This window comes from Musca autumnalis, unplaced genomic scaffold (genome assembly GCF_047663935.1).
Source record: "Musca autumnalis isolate F117 unplaced genomic scaffold, ASM4766393v1 scaffold_5, whole genome shotgun sequence".
NCBI classification, from domain to species: Eukaryota; Metazoa; Arthropoda; class Insecta; order Diptera; family Muscidae; genus Musca; species Musca autumnalis.
The window spans coordinates 198071334-198087346 of record NW_027412088.1 but is presented as its reverse complement, the minus strand read 5'-3'; the positions used below and the strand labels follow the sequence as shown (position 1 = coordinate 198087346).

The 16013-nt window shown below is 37.4% G+C and overlaps 1 protein-coding gene across 3 annotated transcripts in view; it reads left to right on the top strand.

Annotated features, from left to right (window-relative positions):
- LOC141387695 (uncharacterized) overlaps positions 1–16013 on the top strand; it is a 368768-nt gene that overhangs the window by 340652 nt on the left and 12103 nt on the right. For all 3 annotated transcript variants that reach the window (XM_073957765.1, XM_073957768.1, XM_073957766.1), the window contains one exon: positions 8141–8783. In XM_073957765.1, coding sequence (XP_073813866.1) covers positions 8141–8783 — 643 coding nt within the window. The remainder of the gene's footprint in view (positions 1–8140; positions 8784–16013) is intronic.

Genomic DNA, 16013 nt, shown 5'->3' with positions numbered 1-16013 from the left:
CTATTGAATCCCATCTAGCAGGACCTTATTTCTATGGAAGTACATCTAAAGGGCTTTTTTAGTTATAGAAGTCCATATTAAAGTGGTCTTCTATTCATAGAAGCCCCTCTTAACTGATGTCTTCTACCTATAGAAGTTCTTTAAAGAGGTCGTCTATTTATTGAAGTTAATATAAAGGGGACGTCGTTTTATAGAAGTTGCTCTACAGGGTTCTTTTATTTATAGAAGTACATCGAAAGTGTTTTTCTATTTACAGGAGTCCCTCTAAAGGGGTCTTCTATCTGCAGAAACTGCTCCCAAAAGGTCTTCCAGCTATACAAGTCCCTACAAAGAGGTGCTCTCTATCTACAGAAGACCGTCTAAAGAGATCTTCTCTTTATAGAAGTTCCTTCAAGGGTTTTTGTAGAAGTCCATCTAAAATAGTCTTATAGAAGTATCTCTATGATGAAGACCGCTCCAAAAGTGTATTCTATCCATAGAAGTCTTGTATTTATTTAAGCTCCTCTAAAAGGGTCTTCTTTCCCTATAAATCGATCTAAAGTGTTCTTTTATTTATAGACGTCCATTTTAAGCGTTCTTCTATTTATAGAAGCCCCTCTAAATTGTTCTTCTGTTCGTTAAAATAGCTCTGAAAGGGGTTTCTTTCTATAGAAGTCCAACTAAAGGATTCTTTTTTGAACAAAACTCCAGCTAAAATGGTCTTTTATTAATGGAAATCGCTCCAAAGGGGTCTTCCATCCATCCATATAAGTCCATCTAAAGAGATCTTATATTTATTGCAGCTCTTCTAAAAGGGCTTACTTTCTATAAAAGTCCCTCTAAAGGGTTATTTTATTTTTAGACGTCCATCTTAAGTGGTCTTCTATTTATAGAAGCCCTTCTAAAGGGGTTTGCTATCTACAGAAACCGCTCCAAAGAAGTGTTTTATTTATTGAAACTGCTCTAAAAGGGTATTCTATACATGGAGGCAACTCTAAAGTTTTTTTTTAGAGTTTTTTCCTACCCACTAGAATATTTATATCATTGCAATCAGAACATCAAAAAATTTACGAAAACTCTTAAAATGCACTTCATCAAAAAATTTAAAACTTTTGTAGGTTTGTTGGTGAGGTAACCGAAGATTGGGCCGACGTAATCCAACTTGATATAAGCTTGGAACAAATATTAGGACCTACAAAGTTTGGACTAAATCCCATCAAGAGTTTTAGTGTTGACCAGTCAGACATGGGTAAATGGAATCCAAATTGTTTGAAATGTTATACCAATGAGCAACATTTCTGGTCGTGAAAAAATTTATTAACCCTTTGTGGCCATAAGGCTTAAGCTATACCGACGTGAGGTCTGGTAAAAAATTACCATGAGCGGGTCTTCATATAGGGAACTATGGGATTAGAGTAGAAAATTATATGTTGATTTTCTGATAGAAAATCATGAGTCTTCTTATAGAAGACCACGAGACTCTTATATTGGTTTTCTCATAGAAAACAATGACGTGCGTTCTTTAAGAAGATCAGAAAGTGGTCCTTTCATGGAAATCATAGTCTTCCGAAATAAGTCCAAGAGTTAGTCTTATGCAAAAGTTCGCAAGTGGCTATTTTCGTGGAAGACCACATGCTGCCCTTCCTCTAAAAGAATATCAGTTGATCATCTTATAGAAGTTCGTATAGAAAAACATAAGAAGACCACAACGTATTCTTCCTTCCTTTCTTAAAGAATGTGTTTTTAAGGAAGACACTAAGATGATGTTATTATACTAGACCACAACGTGATTTCTGATATACTAAGGGAATTATCAATATCATTCCCTTTTAATATCAAGCGTTGGTCTGTTAATCGAAGACCGACATACCCTACTCTTATAGTAAACTGGTACCACGAGATTATCTTCCTTTAGAAGATGGTATTCATAAATAAATCGACATGTCTTTCTCCTTATACCAGGGCTACACGATAACTATCTGGCATAACAATGAAAACGCGAATGTTTACCAGCAAACATATTTTATTGTTTTCTTAAGTTGTCTCCAAAATTTAAAAACGTAAACTACATCAGCAAAGTAATCGCAGATTATGGGTGAAAATATAAAAAATTAAAGAGGTAAATGTACAATTTCCGGAATGAAACTTATAGTTGATGACATTGACAATGCTTTCACCAAAAAACATAATCATAAATGACTTTTTCAAGTATTTTTAATATCCGTACTATAAATTTATGTTGAGTTTTAATAAAGTTGGGAGTATTTGGGAGACTCCATATTTATTTTAAAATACAGGGGAAAGTCTCCAGTTTACTATTAAAAAAATCCAGCTGCCCCAATCTGTCCCCCGGTAAGTTATTCGCCTTATACCACACCCGTAAAATCTTCAAAATTCCGAAAATCGGGAGGTACGCTTATATGGGGGCTATACCTAAACGTAGACCTATATTCTTCTTCTTCTTCTTTATTGCATATTCGATATTCGAATGTTAGCGACCATATTACATTTCATGTATAATTTTCTTTATATATTATTGATAAAATATGAATATAAATCTCTGTTTCTTGCGACACTTATTATTATTATTATTATAATTTTCTGCATTTCGAAATTCTGTCCATTGTTGAATATTTTGAAGCCAGGACATCTCTCGTCTTCCTCTGCTGCGTTTACCTTCTATTTTGGCTTGTAGAATTCTTTGCAGGATGCGGTATTTTTGGTTTCGCATTATGTGTCCGAGATATGAAATTTTTCTCCTTTTTATGTGATCGAAGAGTTCTCTTGTTTTATTCAATCTTCGTAGAACTTCGTCATTTGATACGTGAGCTATCCACGGTATTTTAAGAATTCTTCGATATATCCACATTTCGAAGGCTTCTAAGCGCTTGACATCTATTGCTTTTAAAGTCCATACTTCCACAGAATATAACAAAACTGGCCATATGTAGGCCTTTATGAACCTTGTCTTTGTTGCAATGTTAATATCATGGCTTGTTAATACTCTTTTGTATTTGTGAAAGGCGTCTCTTGCCATTTCTATCCGGCATTTAATTTCTTTGGAGTTATCCCACTGATCATTTATTGAAAACCCGAGATATTTGAAGCTCGACACTCTCTCGAGTGGAGTGTTATGAATTGTTATATTCAAGTTTTCAAAATTATTTTTCTTGCTTATTATCATATATTTTGTTTTATTGGTGTTTAATCTTAAGCCATATGTTTCACTACACGCAGTTAGTCTTGTGACAAGGTTTTGTAGACCCGATAAGCTGTCTGCTATTAGGGTAGTATCGTCAGCGTATCTGATATTGTTTACGTATTCATTATTTATTAGGACTCCTTCTTGGACGTTGTTAATTGATTCCTTGAATATTTTTTCGGAATAAATATTAAACAATAGTGGGGACAGTGTACAGCCCTGTCTTACTCCTTTGGATATAGATATTTCTTCCGTAATTTCTCCATCGATATTAACATGTGCACTTTGATGCCAATACAGACTTTTAATGCATCTAATTTCTTTCTCGCTTATTCCAATTGACGCCAGAATATCCATGAGCTTGTCATGCTGTACGGTGTCAAATGCTTTCTCGTAGTCTATAAAGCACATAAATATATCCTTATTGACTTCTCTACATTTTTGAACCAACACTTGAACGCAGAATAGTGCTTCACGCGTTCCTTTTGCTTCTTTGAATCCAAATTGTGTTTCACCCATTTCCTTTTCGCATTTTTCATATATCCGTTTATGTATAATTTTAAGGAAGATTTTTAGGGCATGGCTCATTAGGCTGATAAGTCGGTAATCGTTGCATCTTTTCGGGTGAGATTTTTTTGGGATGGTTATAAATGTGGACTTCAGCCAATCCTGGGGGTATTGCCCGGTGTCATATATGTAGTTAAATAGTTTTGTTAGCAGGTCAACATTATCACCATTTATCATTTTTAGTATTTCGGCAGGTATTTTGTCAGGACCCGTGGCTTTTCGTTCTCGGAGGGATTTTAATGCATCTTCACCTTCATTGTTCGTGATTGCCTCGCCTGTCATTTGCTGTGATATCCGGTTGTCATAATCCGATCTGGTAGAGTCTCTGAATAAGTTTTGTATGTCTTTCCAGATATCTTTCTTCTCAGCAGTTTCAAAAACGGGTTCATTATTATTGTTGTAAAGGACTGATGAATTGGTATTTCTGTAAATGCCGGCTGCTTCTTTCATTTTTTGTGTAACTGGAAGTCGTCGTGCAGTGTCATCAGTAGTTCAATTTCTTGGCATTGACTGTTCAGGTGGTTATTTTTGGCTATACGCACTTCCCTTTGAATTTCCCTGTTGATTTCACAATACATCTCGTAGTTACTATTTTTGTATTTTCTACGCTCATCCATCAGTTGATGTATCTCTTCAGTCATCCAACTTTGAAAAATTTTTTTCAAGGATGTATTTTGTTCACTTCGAACTCAAAATGCAAAATTACAACTAAATCGGTTGGAAAATTTGGCTAAAATCGTAAAATACCGAAAATGGAGCGGTACATTTATATGGGGGCTATACCTAAATGTGGATCTATATTGAACATTTTTTGCATGGATGTATTTTTTCAGAACTCAAAATGCTAAATTTCATCTAAATCGGTTGGAAAGTATTTCTAAATTCGTCAAAATACCAAAAATTGGGCAGTACCTTTATATGGGGGCTATACATAAATGTGGACCAACATCCACTAAAATTTTTTTCTATCTTTTTGCCTCGTTATGACAATATTAGAACTATTTGGCACTCCTTTCCATACAAGTGGGACCACTGTGCGCTGGTTTGAATTGATGTGTGAGAGCTAGCATTGTCATGGTGCACAATGATTCGCCTTCTCTTGTTCGTCTTTCGAATTTCTCAGGAAACTTCAGGCAAACAATTGTAGTGTACCACTCAGAATTAACCGTCCTACATGACTCAAGCCGTATAGTCGCCACACGGTCAGTTTTGCCAAAGAAACAGGCGACTATTTGCTTTGAAGTGCTTCTTACCTGAACAACTTTCGTTGGATTCGGCTCGCTTTCAAAGAGCTAAAATGTCGATTCCTGTTTTGCTTCGGGACCCTAAGCATAGATCCAGTATTCATCGTATGTGACGATCTTAAAATCGTCGCTTGAAGCACCGTGATCGAGGCCAAATATTCATGCATTATAAAATTTTAGTTAGCGGAATAAATGCCCAACGATGCCACTATCTCACGGTATATAACACGGCCATCTTGGATTATCTGTTAAGCAGGGCTAAATTTTTTTCTGGCATAACGACCGATCTTGGCGGCCCTCACGACCTTCGTTTTTTGTCGAGTGTCGGCCACGATTAAATTCATTAAACCAGTTTTTCATAGTGCACTGGACCTTTATCGACATATAAAGATTTAATTTGATCGATGTCTGTTGCCATGATTATTCACGTCTAAAGTTGTACAAAAATTATCGGACGAAAATCTTCACAAGTAAATTCATTTTTTTTGACAAAGTGTTTTTTCAAGTCACTGTAAACAACACAGCGCAAGGTCGTATCACAAACTGTCCTGAGTACGTAGGGGCTAAAAACTGTCAAACTTTCCGAAAAGTTCAAATGATTGTCCACGATATTGTCCATGAGTTCGACATAATATGGAAAACCAGAAGTTGGTCTTCAAATTTTTCCGAACAGTTTTGAACTTTTGTGCGGGAGGTAGGTACCTGAAGGTGTGGACCGATATGGCTTATCTTCGAACTTATACAAAGTTAGGACAAAATATTACGAATGCAAAATTTTGAACCGAGTCTGCAGATCCGTTCAGGAGTTATCTTGTGCTCCAAGCACTAAACATGGTGTCATAGGTTTTTTGCACTTTTCAGGCTCAGGAAATATGGATTTGCTCCAGATGAAACTTGTACCTTCGTATGGGGGGCGGTGAATACAAGTTGCTACAACAAAAATTATAGTGATTCGAGAGCAGGTCCTAAACTGAACTTTTCCGAACTTTTGTATGGGAGGTACCCGAAGAAGTGGACCGATTGAGTCCATATTGGAACCTCATCTAAGTCTGGTAGAAATCTCACGATGTGCAAAGTATAGGCCAAATCAAGAGTTATCGTGCACACCAATTTTCCGAACATTTTCGAACTTTAGTGGAGGAGGTACCGGAAGGAGTGGAGCGATATAACCCATCTTCGAACTTAAACTAAGTTTGGACAAAATATTACGAAAGCCAAATTTTGAACCGTATCGGTTGATCCGTTCGAGAGTTATCGTGCGATCCAGCCAGCCTGGCAGACAGACAGATGGACGGACATGGCTAAATCAACTTCAAATTGTCTGAAACATATTTCGTGCAAACATACTTTTGGTCTAAAACCACTATTTCGATGAGGCACATTTTGCCCGTATGAAATTTTATATACCCTCGTTGGCATAGATGCTGAGGGTATAAATATGGGGTGGTCTTCTCATCGAAAGGAAGAGATAGTCCTCTTAATATAAAAGGTTAACAAATGTTTGTTATGGAATACCATGGAAAAGTCTTCCAGCGGAACACAATAATGTAAGTTGGTACTTTTATAGAAAGCCAGAAAGTGTGACAGACTTAGCCTCCAAATAAGTCTTATCAAAATAGTAGATTAAGATTCTATATAACCCAGCAGAATGTTTGTAGCCAAAGAAGTAGTTAAATCATGAGTGCAAGTGATTCCGGACTACATCTTTTTACGTGAAAGAAGTCATGATTTTTACAAGGGCATGGTGCAGTGAGGATACTGTCTAATTTACTTCTTAAGCACACATTTTGCATTACTTCTTTGTAGTGAATAAATCACAACAACATATGATTCAACTACTTCTTTGGCTACAAACAAAGATGTAGTTCGAAATCACTTTTATTATTTTTTGTATACAAATTACTTTTTATGGATGCAAACATATTGCTGTTATTATAATTAACAAGAAAAAAATTAAGTTCTTTGTCTTTTTAAGTTTTTTTTTTGCAAAATTTTGAAATTTCTAAAATGTGAAAAATTTATGAAATGGATTCAAATCGGACATTGTCAAAATGTGAAGAACGGACTGCATTTTTCATGACTCTGCGTGGACTGCTTCAAAAAAAGCTATTCCATCACTACTTCACAAGGAACAACTTCAAATAAATTTTGCTGGGAATTTAAGACAGTATCCTTTTCAAGTTAATTTAGCAATGTCCGTCCGTCTATTTGTCTGTCTGGCTGGCTGACAAAAGCGCACGTTAACACTTTAAGGGGGTGATCGCTTTTATCCAAACCTAGCACTTGGCAATGTTTCTTCAAAACTTAGATAAAATTCAAGAATATTTTGATCGGTATTCTCCTTGACCGGTTACCTCCGTCAGCAAAGTCTAATTAAATGCAGACTAAGGACCATTTGAAGGTTATTTTGAAATGTTTACCGAAGATTGTGTGGTATTTCTGTTAGCTGCTATTGTTGCTTATATTGGAACTGACATGTCTTCAGTCAAGCCAGCTCAACTACATCAATGCTTCAATGGAAACCTATAATTCTGAAGATTCAAGAGAAATTAAAACAAAAATATTTAGCCAAAATTGCTGTACAAAGTTTTCTCAGTATTAAAATTTGCAAATTTTTCCTACAAGCCAATTTACAAAAATGCCGCCGCCCCCTCTAACATCCCCCATTTTTTACACATTTTCATAATATATTTACTTTATTGATTATGATAATGATGACAAGCCGTGACATGCCCGATACCCCCACCCATTAAAGGCAAAAAAAGTATTTGCAAAAGCCAGAAAAATGTGTTGCAATAAAACTGATTGAAAAAGCTTCAAGTGATGGCTGCTTGGGAAACTTTTTTCATTGTTACTACATCACCAACCATGGCTGTGGCATAGTTCAAATAGGCAAAAAAAGCAGTGACACCAACAGTGATTGCAAGTTCAATAAACGCTGGCAACGACAAGCGTAACATAAAACCAATGATTGATTATTGCAGATTTATTAAAAAACGTATATTGAAATTAAGGAGAAGTTTCGAACATATTTTTTGCATGCGGTTAAAAATTTTTATTAATAAAACTTTTTCCTTTTGATGGAGAATTGATAAATTATTAAATTTCTTTGGTTTGTCTTTTCTTTCTTTTCTCCTCATTTCTTAAGGTATTCGACGTGCGAAATTCTTAACAAAACCTCCATTACCGGCAGAGATCAATACATTGCTGCATGAAAATGATATATCCTGCAGGAATGATTTATCACAGTCACAGGCTTCTACTATGGCGTCGTCATTCACAAGTGGAGGTGAACAGCCGCAACAACAGCATCAGCAATCGGTAATGGCAACAGCACCACCATCTGTTACAATGGCTGGAACAGCAACACCAACGACATCACAGTCTGTCACCTTGTCAAATGAACACCCACATCAACAACAGCAGCAGCAACAACAACAATACACTACCCATCATCAACAACAAAACATTAACAATTTGTACAGCAATACACCGGCCATTTGTTCGGTAACCGTAGGAGCAACATCATCAACATTAAACAACAGCAACGCTGGAACTATGGCGGTGGCGGCTTGTGATTCAACAACGTCACTAACACCATTAACAAACATGTCATCCCATCATTCCACTCAAACACCAATAGCAACAACAACAACAACGGCGACGACAACAGGAGATATGGCCAACGCTCAATGTATGGCAGGTGGAGGAGGAGGTGTTGGGACGTCAGCTATGGCAACGGTTGTCGACATCATGGAAGATGAAGAAGAGTTGGAACAACAACGTCTGGGGTAAGTAATCGATGAACCAAAGAACAATAAAACGAGAGAGAACAAAATCGAACTTTTAAAAATAAATTGCTTTAAGTGACCACTTGTATCAGAGGCGAACGAACACAAAGAAGGCACTATTACGAAGGAGGGTAGGATGGAAATTAAAAGAATGAATTCTACAGAAAAACAACGGGTCTTCTATTCTATAAGTGACCAACGAGCCTTATACAAAAGAACTCCGGATTTTCTTTATAAAAAAACACCGGCTCGCATATTCTATGGAAGACCTCAGGTTCTTCCATACAATAGAAGACCACAAAATTCTTGTATACAGGTTCTTTCAATAGAAGACCACATTGTCTTCTATTCTAAAGAAAAAGACAGGGATTTCTATTCTGAAGTCTTACACAAAATAGAATGGAAGATCCGGTGATCTTCCAAAGAATAAAAGAACCGGTGGTTTTCTAAAACAAAAAACAAAAATAACCTGGTAGACTTCTATAGAACATAAGGCTCCGTGGTCTACTATAGACCAGAAACCCTGAGGTATTTTAAAAACATAATAAGAAATCTGGCCTTCTATAAGGAGACCTCTGTCCTTCTATAAGAAGACCTCTGGTCTTCTATAATAAGACCCCTGGTCTTCTATAAGAAGTCTTCCGGTCTTCTATAATAAGACCTCTGGTCTTCTATAGAAGACCTCTGGTCTTACTATATAGAAGACGCTGCTCTTCTATAAGAAGACCTCTGGTCTTCTATAAGAAGACCACTGGTCTTCTATAAGAAGACCCCTGGTCCTCTATAAGAAGACCCCTGGTCTTCTATAAGGAGACCCCTGGTTTTCTATAAAAAGACCTCTGGTCTTCTTTAAGAAGGCCTCTGGTCTTCTATAAGAAGATCTCTGGTCTTCTATAAGAATTCCTCTGGTCTTCTATAAGAAGACCTCTGGTCCTCTATAAGAAGACCTCTGGTCTTCTGTAATAAGACCTCTTGTCTTCTATAGTAAGACCCCTGGTCTTCTATAAGAAGTCCTCTGGTGTTCTATAAGAAGTCCTCTGGTCTTCTATAAGAAGTCCTCTGGTCTTCTATAAGAAGACCTCTGGTCTTCTATAAGAAGTCCTCCGGTCTTCTATAATAAGACCTCTGATCTTCCATAAGAAGACTTCTGGCGCTCCATAAGAAGACCTCTGGTATTCTATAAGAAGACCTCTGGTCTTCTATAAGAAGACCTCTGGTCCTCTATAAGAAGACCTCTGGTCTTCCATAAGAAGACTTCTGGTGTTCCATAAGAAGACCTCTGGTCTTCTATAAGAAGACCTCTGGTCTACTACAAGAAGTCCTCTGGTCTTCTATAAGAAGACCTCTGGTCTTCCATAAGAAGACTTCTTGTGTTCCATAAGAAGACTTCTTGTGTTCCATAAGAAGACTTCTTGTGTTCCATAAGAAGACTTCTTGTGTTCCATAAGAAGACATCTGGTGTTCTATAAGAAGACCTCTGGTCTTCCATAAGAAGCTTGTTGGCTTTCTAAACGGAGACTTCTGGTCATCTATTAGAAGAACTCTGACCTTCTATAAGTCGACCTGTGGTCTTCTATAAGGAGACTTCTGGTCTTCTATAGTAAGACCCCTGGTCTTCTATAAGAAGTCCTCTGGTCTTCTATAATAAGACCTCTGGCCTTCCATAAGAAGAGTTCTGGTGTTCAATAAGAAGAGTTCTGGTGTTCAATAAGAAGACCTCTGATGTTCCATAAGAAGACCTCTGGTCTTCTATAACAAGACCTCTGGTGTTCCATAAGAAAACCTCTGGTCTTCTATAAGAAGACCTCTGGTCTTCTATACGAACACTTCTGGTGTTCCATGAGAAAACCTCTGGCTTCTATTAGTCTACCCGTGACCTTCTATCAGGAGACTACTGGCCTTCTATAAGAACACCTCGCCCTTCTGTAAGTAATGCTCTGGCCTTCTTTAAGTAGACCTTTGCCTTTCTATAAGAAGTCTCTTGACCTTCTATAAGGACATTTCTGGCCTTCTATATGTAGACCTCTAGCCTTATATAGCGAGACTTCTGGCATTCTAAAAGAAGATCTTTGATCTTCTATAAGTAGACCTCTGGTTTTTTATAAGTAGACCTCTGACCTTCTATAAGTACACCGTGGCAGTCTATATGGAGACTTCTGGCCTTATGTAAGAAGATTCTGGCCTTCTACAAGACGATTTTTGATTTTCTATATGAAAATCTCAACCTGATGACCACAGAATTTCTGTTCTATTGAAGACCACAAGGTCTTCTATTCCACATAGAAGACCTCAGGGTCATATATTCTATTGAAGACTTATAGTTTCCTAATCTATAGAAGACCTGAGGGTCTTCTATTCTATACAATACCTCAGGGTATTTTATTATGTACAGTACCTCAGGGCCATATATACTATAGAGCAACGGAGGATCTCATATTTTATGGATGATCTCGGGGTATTCTATTCAATAGAAGGCCTCAGGTTCTTTGTTCTAAAACATAAATTAGTATCTAAAATAGAGGACCACTGGTTCTTCTAATCTACACCAGGTCTTCCATTCTATTCATAGGGACGTTTGTAAAGATCATTTTCTCTGTTCTAGAATAGATTTTGGAACTCCCGATCTTGCCTTCAATTGCGATCCATCCCACTCTAATCTAATGACGTAGATTATCCTTTTTGTCTTATATTTTTTCCTTTGTTACCACACAAAACAAAGTCCCTGTCAATGCAAAGTTCATTTAGTCAACAAATTGAAACTTCTGTCGGTTTAATGTTATACGACCCATTGGTTATGTTGGGTCAATCTCTGGTTGCTGGCAACGAACCGAATATATTTGATAGCAAACACCATGTCCTTGTAATCAGGCAGGCAGCCAGGCAGGCATTCGACCAATAACAAAACAACTACCTACAATTATTTTGTAACCTAAGGTGTGATATTTATACGACAACCTTTTGTTGATGGTCATCTGTTTTCCAGGAGAATTTTTTTTCTCTTTTTTATTTCGTTTGTTAACATGGTTGTTGTTGTCCGAAAGGTGTTCAATATTTATAGCTTAAATGCCACAAAGTTGTTGGGGACTTTTTTTGCTTCAACTCTCATATTCTATTGCTGTTCCTTTGTCCTGAAGCCAAAGAGTATTGGGAATGTAAAGTAAATAGAATAAGGATAAAAATTAGTGGAGAGGTATGTGATAGGGTAGAGAGGTATAGTTGTAGTTAGTGTTAGAGAGAAGGTGAGAGTGTATTGTAGTTCAATGTTGCCATGTTTGTCATGTTGGACACGCCTGATTTATTGTCTTGTCATTGTTAAGTTAAAAGGTCTAATGGGCTTCAACATTTCCTCTTCGGGTTTTTTGTTGAAGTAGCAAAAAAGGAGACTTAATCGAACGGAAAATTACCACAAATATCGGAGTTGTTGGAATTTTAAGCAGGTAAATAATAAAATGGTCCATAGGAATCGTGAGGTAGACATTGAATGACGAATTTATGATGGAAGGTAGATATTTTGTTAAATAGAGGAAATTGCTGCGTATTAGTGATGTCACTAATACGCATAGGTGACCTTTGTGCTTAGAGTGAGAGTGACGTTTGCTGAGGTCAATATAATACATACATATGTGACCATATGTAAACATACACTTTGTTTTACATCCTTTCAAAGACAAGAGGTGGTTCCGAAATATTGATTTGGACATTGAATTGAGTAACACTTTTCATCGATTTTTAATATTGAAAGGTCAACCCCTACTTCGGTCTATTTAAAAGGTGCTTATGTGAAAACACCTCGTTCTTTGTTGAACCAAAATAATCCTCAAATCTAAGAAAACCTAACTACAAATAAGACAGTGCTAAATTCTTTAGAAGTATCTGCAACAATTAGCATCTTTTATCACACAGATATGATGGCGTATGTTGTTCCGTTTTCATTTAAAACCCCCAATTATTCCTTTAAGACTTACAAAACTGACCAAACCCCAATTGTGTAATTCTTCATTAACGTAATGAAAATTACTTTCATTTTCTTTTTTTTTATTGATCAACCTTCTACTTCTACAGGGAAGTTCAATGTCCTCTACCCTACAACCACCCTTGCTGTTCGAATATTAATTCAATAAATTCTTGATTATATTGTAATTAATTTTATATGATTGTAGCATCTGGTTTTTCACGCCCTCTTTTTATATGCACCACAGAATATTACGTTGAAATAAATATTAAAATCAAATAAAGAACTAAAGTGGCGATTACCTCGTCGTCGCCGACCAGCATCAGTTCTCCCTCTCCGCTTTTTATGACCTTTCAATATATTTCAGAGTGTGATTTTTATTTTCATTTTAATGTCTGGTTCGTAATTTGTTTTCTGTTGCCAGCATTTTTTTTCTTCTTTCATTCGGTTAACTGTATTCATGTTATATGGCAACTGCGGTTATTTGTAATAATGCTAATGCAACAACACTGGACCATTTGCAAAATTGTGGAAAATCTGTTTGAGGAAGAAAGTGCAAGACTTAAAAAGGTCTTCTAAAAAGGCCAACAGTTTTTTTGCAAAAGGTAAGAGTTCTTACTATAGATGGAGAGAGGTCTTGTCTTCTTATAGGAAGCCAGAGCTCATTTTATAGAAGGTTAGAGATAATCCTATAGTTGGCCCGAGGTGTTTTTACATCAGCCATATGTAATCTTATAGAAGGCCCGAGGAAGAAGAGAAGTCCAGAGCTCATCTTATAGGAGGCCAGAGGTAATCTTTTACTAGACCCGAGGTCTTTCTACAGCAGCCAGAGCGTATCTTATAGAAGGACCATATCTTATAGGGGGCCAGAGGTGTTCTTAGAGAAGGCGAGGGATCTTCTTATAGAAAGCCAGAAATCTTCTTGTAGAAGGGCTTAGAACCCCAGACATCTTCTTATAGAAGTCCCTGGATCTTCTTATAGCAAACTTAAGAAAACCTCTGGCCGTCTACAAGAAGGCCTCTGCTTTTCAATATTATGACCTCAGGAGGAGAGGGCCAGATCTCATCTTATAGAAGGCCACAGGTCTTTTTAAAGAAATCCATATGTTTTTTTTGTATAAAAGTCCGAAGGACTCCTTAGAGAAGTCCAGAGCTCATCTTAAAGAAGGCCAGAGGTAATCTTATAATAGACCCGAGGTCTTTTTACAGCAGCCAGAGTTTATCTTATAGAAGGCCTGATGTATTTGTAAAGGGGGCCAGATGTCTTCTTACAGAAGGCCAGTTATCTTCTTATAGAAGTCCAGATGTCTTTTTATAGAACGCTAGATGTCTTCTTATGGAAGGCCAGAGGTAATCATATATAAGGCCAGTGATCTTCTTATAGAAGCGCGGAGGTCTTCCTATAGAAGAGCGGAGGTGTTCTTATAGAAGGCTATAAGCTTTCCTTTAGAACTCCAAAGGTCTTTTTCTAGATCATCAGAGGACTTCCTATAGAATGGGAGATTTTCTCTTACAAAGCCGGAGGTCTTCTTATAGATGAACGGAGGTTGTCTTCTACATGACCAGAGGTTGACTTATAAAGTATCAGAGGTATTTTTATAGAACACCAGAGGTCTTCCACACGAAGACCAGAGGTCTTCGATGCGATGAGCAGAGGTCTTCTATACGAACACTTTTACACGAAGACCAAAGGTCTTCTACAGGAAGACCAGAGGTATTATATTGAAGGCCAGAGGTCTTTTTATAACAGGCCAAGGGACTTCTTATAGAAGGCCACAGATCTTCCTATAGATGGTTAGATATTTTGTTATAGAAGGCTAGCGGTCTTCTCATAGAAAGCCGGAGGTTTTCTTATAAAGGACCAGAGGTCTACTTGTAGAAGACGTATTCTTGAAGAAGACCAGAGGTTTTCTTATAGAAGACCAGAGGTATTCTTGTATGGTATGGTCTTCATATAGAAAACCTCAGGTCTTCCTATAAAAAACATCGGTCTAAGTATAGAAAACTTAAGGCTTCGTATAAAAGACCTCTGATCTTTGCATAGAAGATCTCTGATCTTCCTACAGAATACCACTTGTCTTCGTCCGGAAGACTACTGGTCTTTGTACAGAAGAACTTAGCTCTTCGCATAGAAGACCTCACCTCTAAGTTCAGAAGACCTCAGCTCTTCGTATAAAAGAGATCTGCTCTTCATAAAAAAGAGCTGTGCTCTTCGTACGGTATTAGTGTAGAAATGCTGGTGTTCGTACAGAAGGCTTCTGGCCTCCGCATAGTTGACCTCTGGCCTTCGAATATATTGCCTTCGGTCCTCGTATATAAGACATCTGGTTTTTGCATTGATAGCACCTTGTCTTCATATATATGACCTATCGTATTTCTTTAGCAGACATCTGGTCTTCTTTTAGTAGACCTCTGGTCTTCGTTAAGATGATCTCTGCACTCCCTTTACTTTTAAGAAGACCTCTGGTCTGCGCTAAGAAGACTTCTAGTCTTCGTATAGAAGACCTTTGGTATTCGAAAAGAAGACCTCTGGTCTTCGTATAGAAGGCCTCTAGTCTTCGTATAGAAGACCTTTAGTCGTCGTATAGAAGACCTTTGGTCTTCCTATAAAATACCCTTGGTCTTCCTATAGAAGACCCTCAATCTTCCCTTGGTCTTCAAATAGAAGACCCTTGGTTTTCCTATTGAAGACCCTTTGCCTTCCAATAGAAGATCCTTGATCATCCTATATAAGACAATTGTTCGTCCTATAGTAGTCCTATAGTAGACCCTTGTTATTCTTATATAAGACCCTTGGTCTTTCTATAGAAAACCCTTGTCTTTGTATAGAAAACCCTTGGTCTTCCTTTAGCAGACCCTTGGTCTTCCTTTAGCAGACCCTTGGTCTTCCTATATAAGACCCTTGGTCTTCCTATATAAGAACTTGGTCTTTCTATAGAAAACCTCTGGACTTCGTATAGAAGGCCTCTAGTCTTCGTATAAAAGACCTTTAGTCTTCGTATAGAAGACCTCTGGTCTTCCTATAGAAGACCCTTGGCCTTTCTATAAAATACCCTTGGTCTTCCTATAGAAGACCCTTGATCTTCCCTTGGTCTTCAAATAGAAAACCATGGGTTTTCCTATAGAAGACCTTTGGTCTTCCTATATAAGACCCTTGGTATTCCTATAGAAGACCCTTGGTCTTCCTATAGGAGACCATTGAGCTTCCTACAGAAGATCCTTGGTCTTCCTACAGAAGAACCTTTGTCTTCCTATAGAAGACCCTTGGTCTTACTATA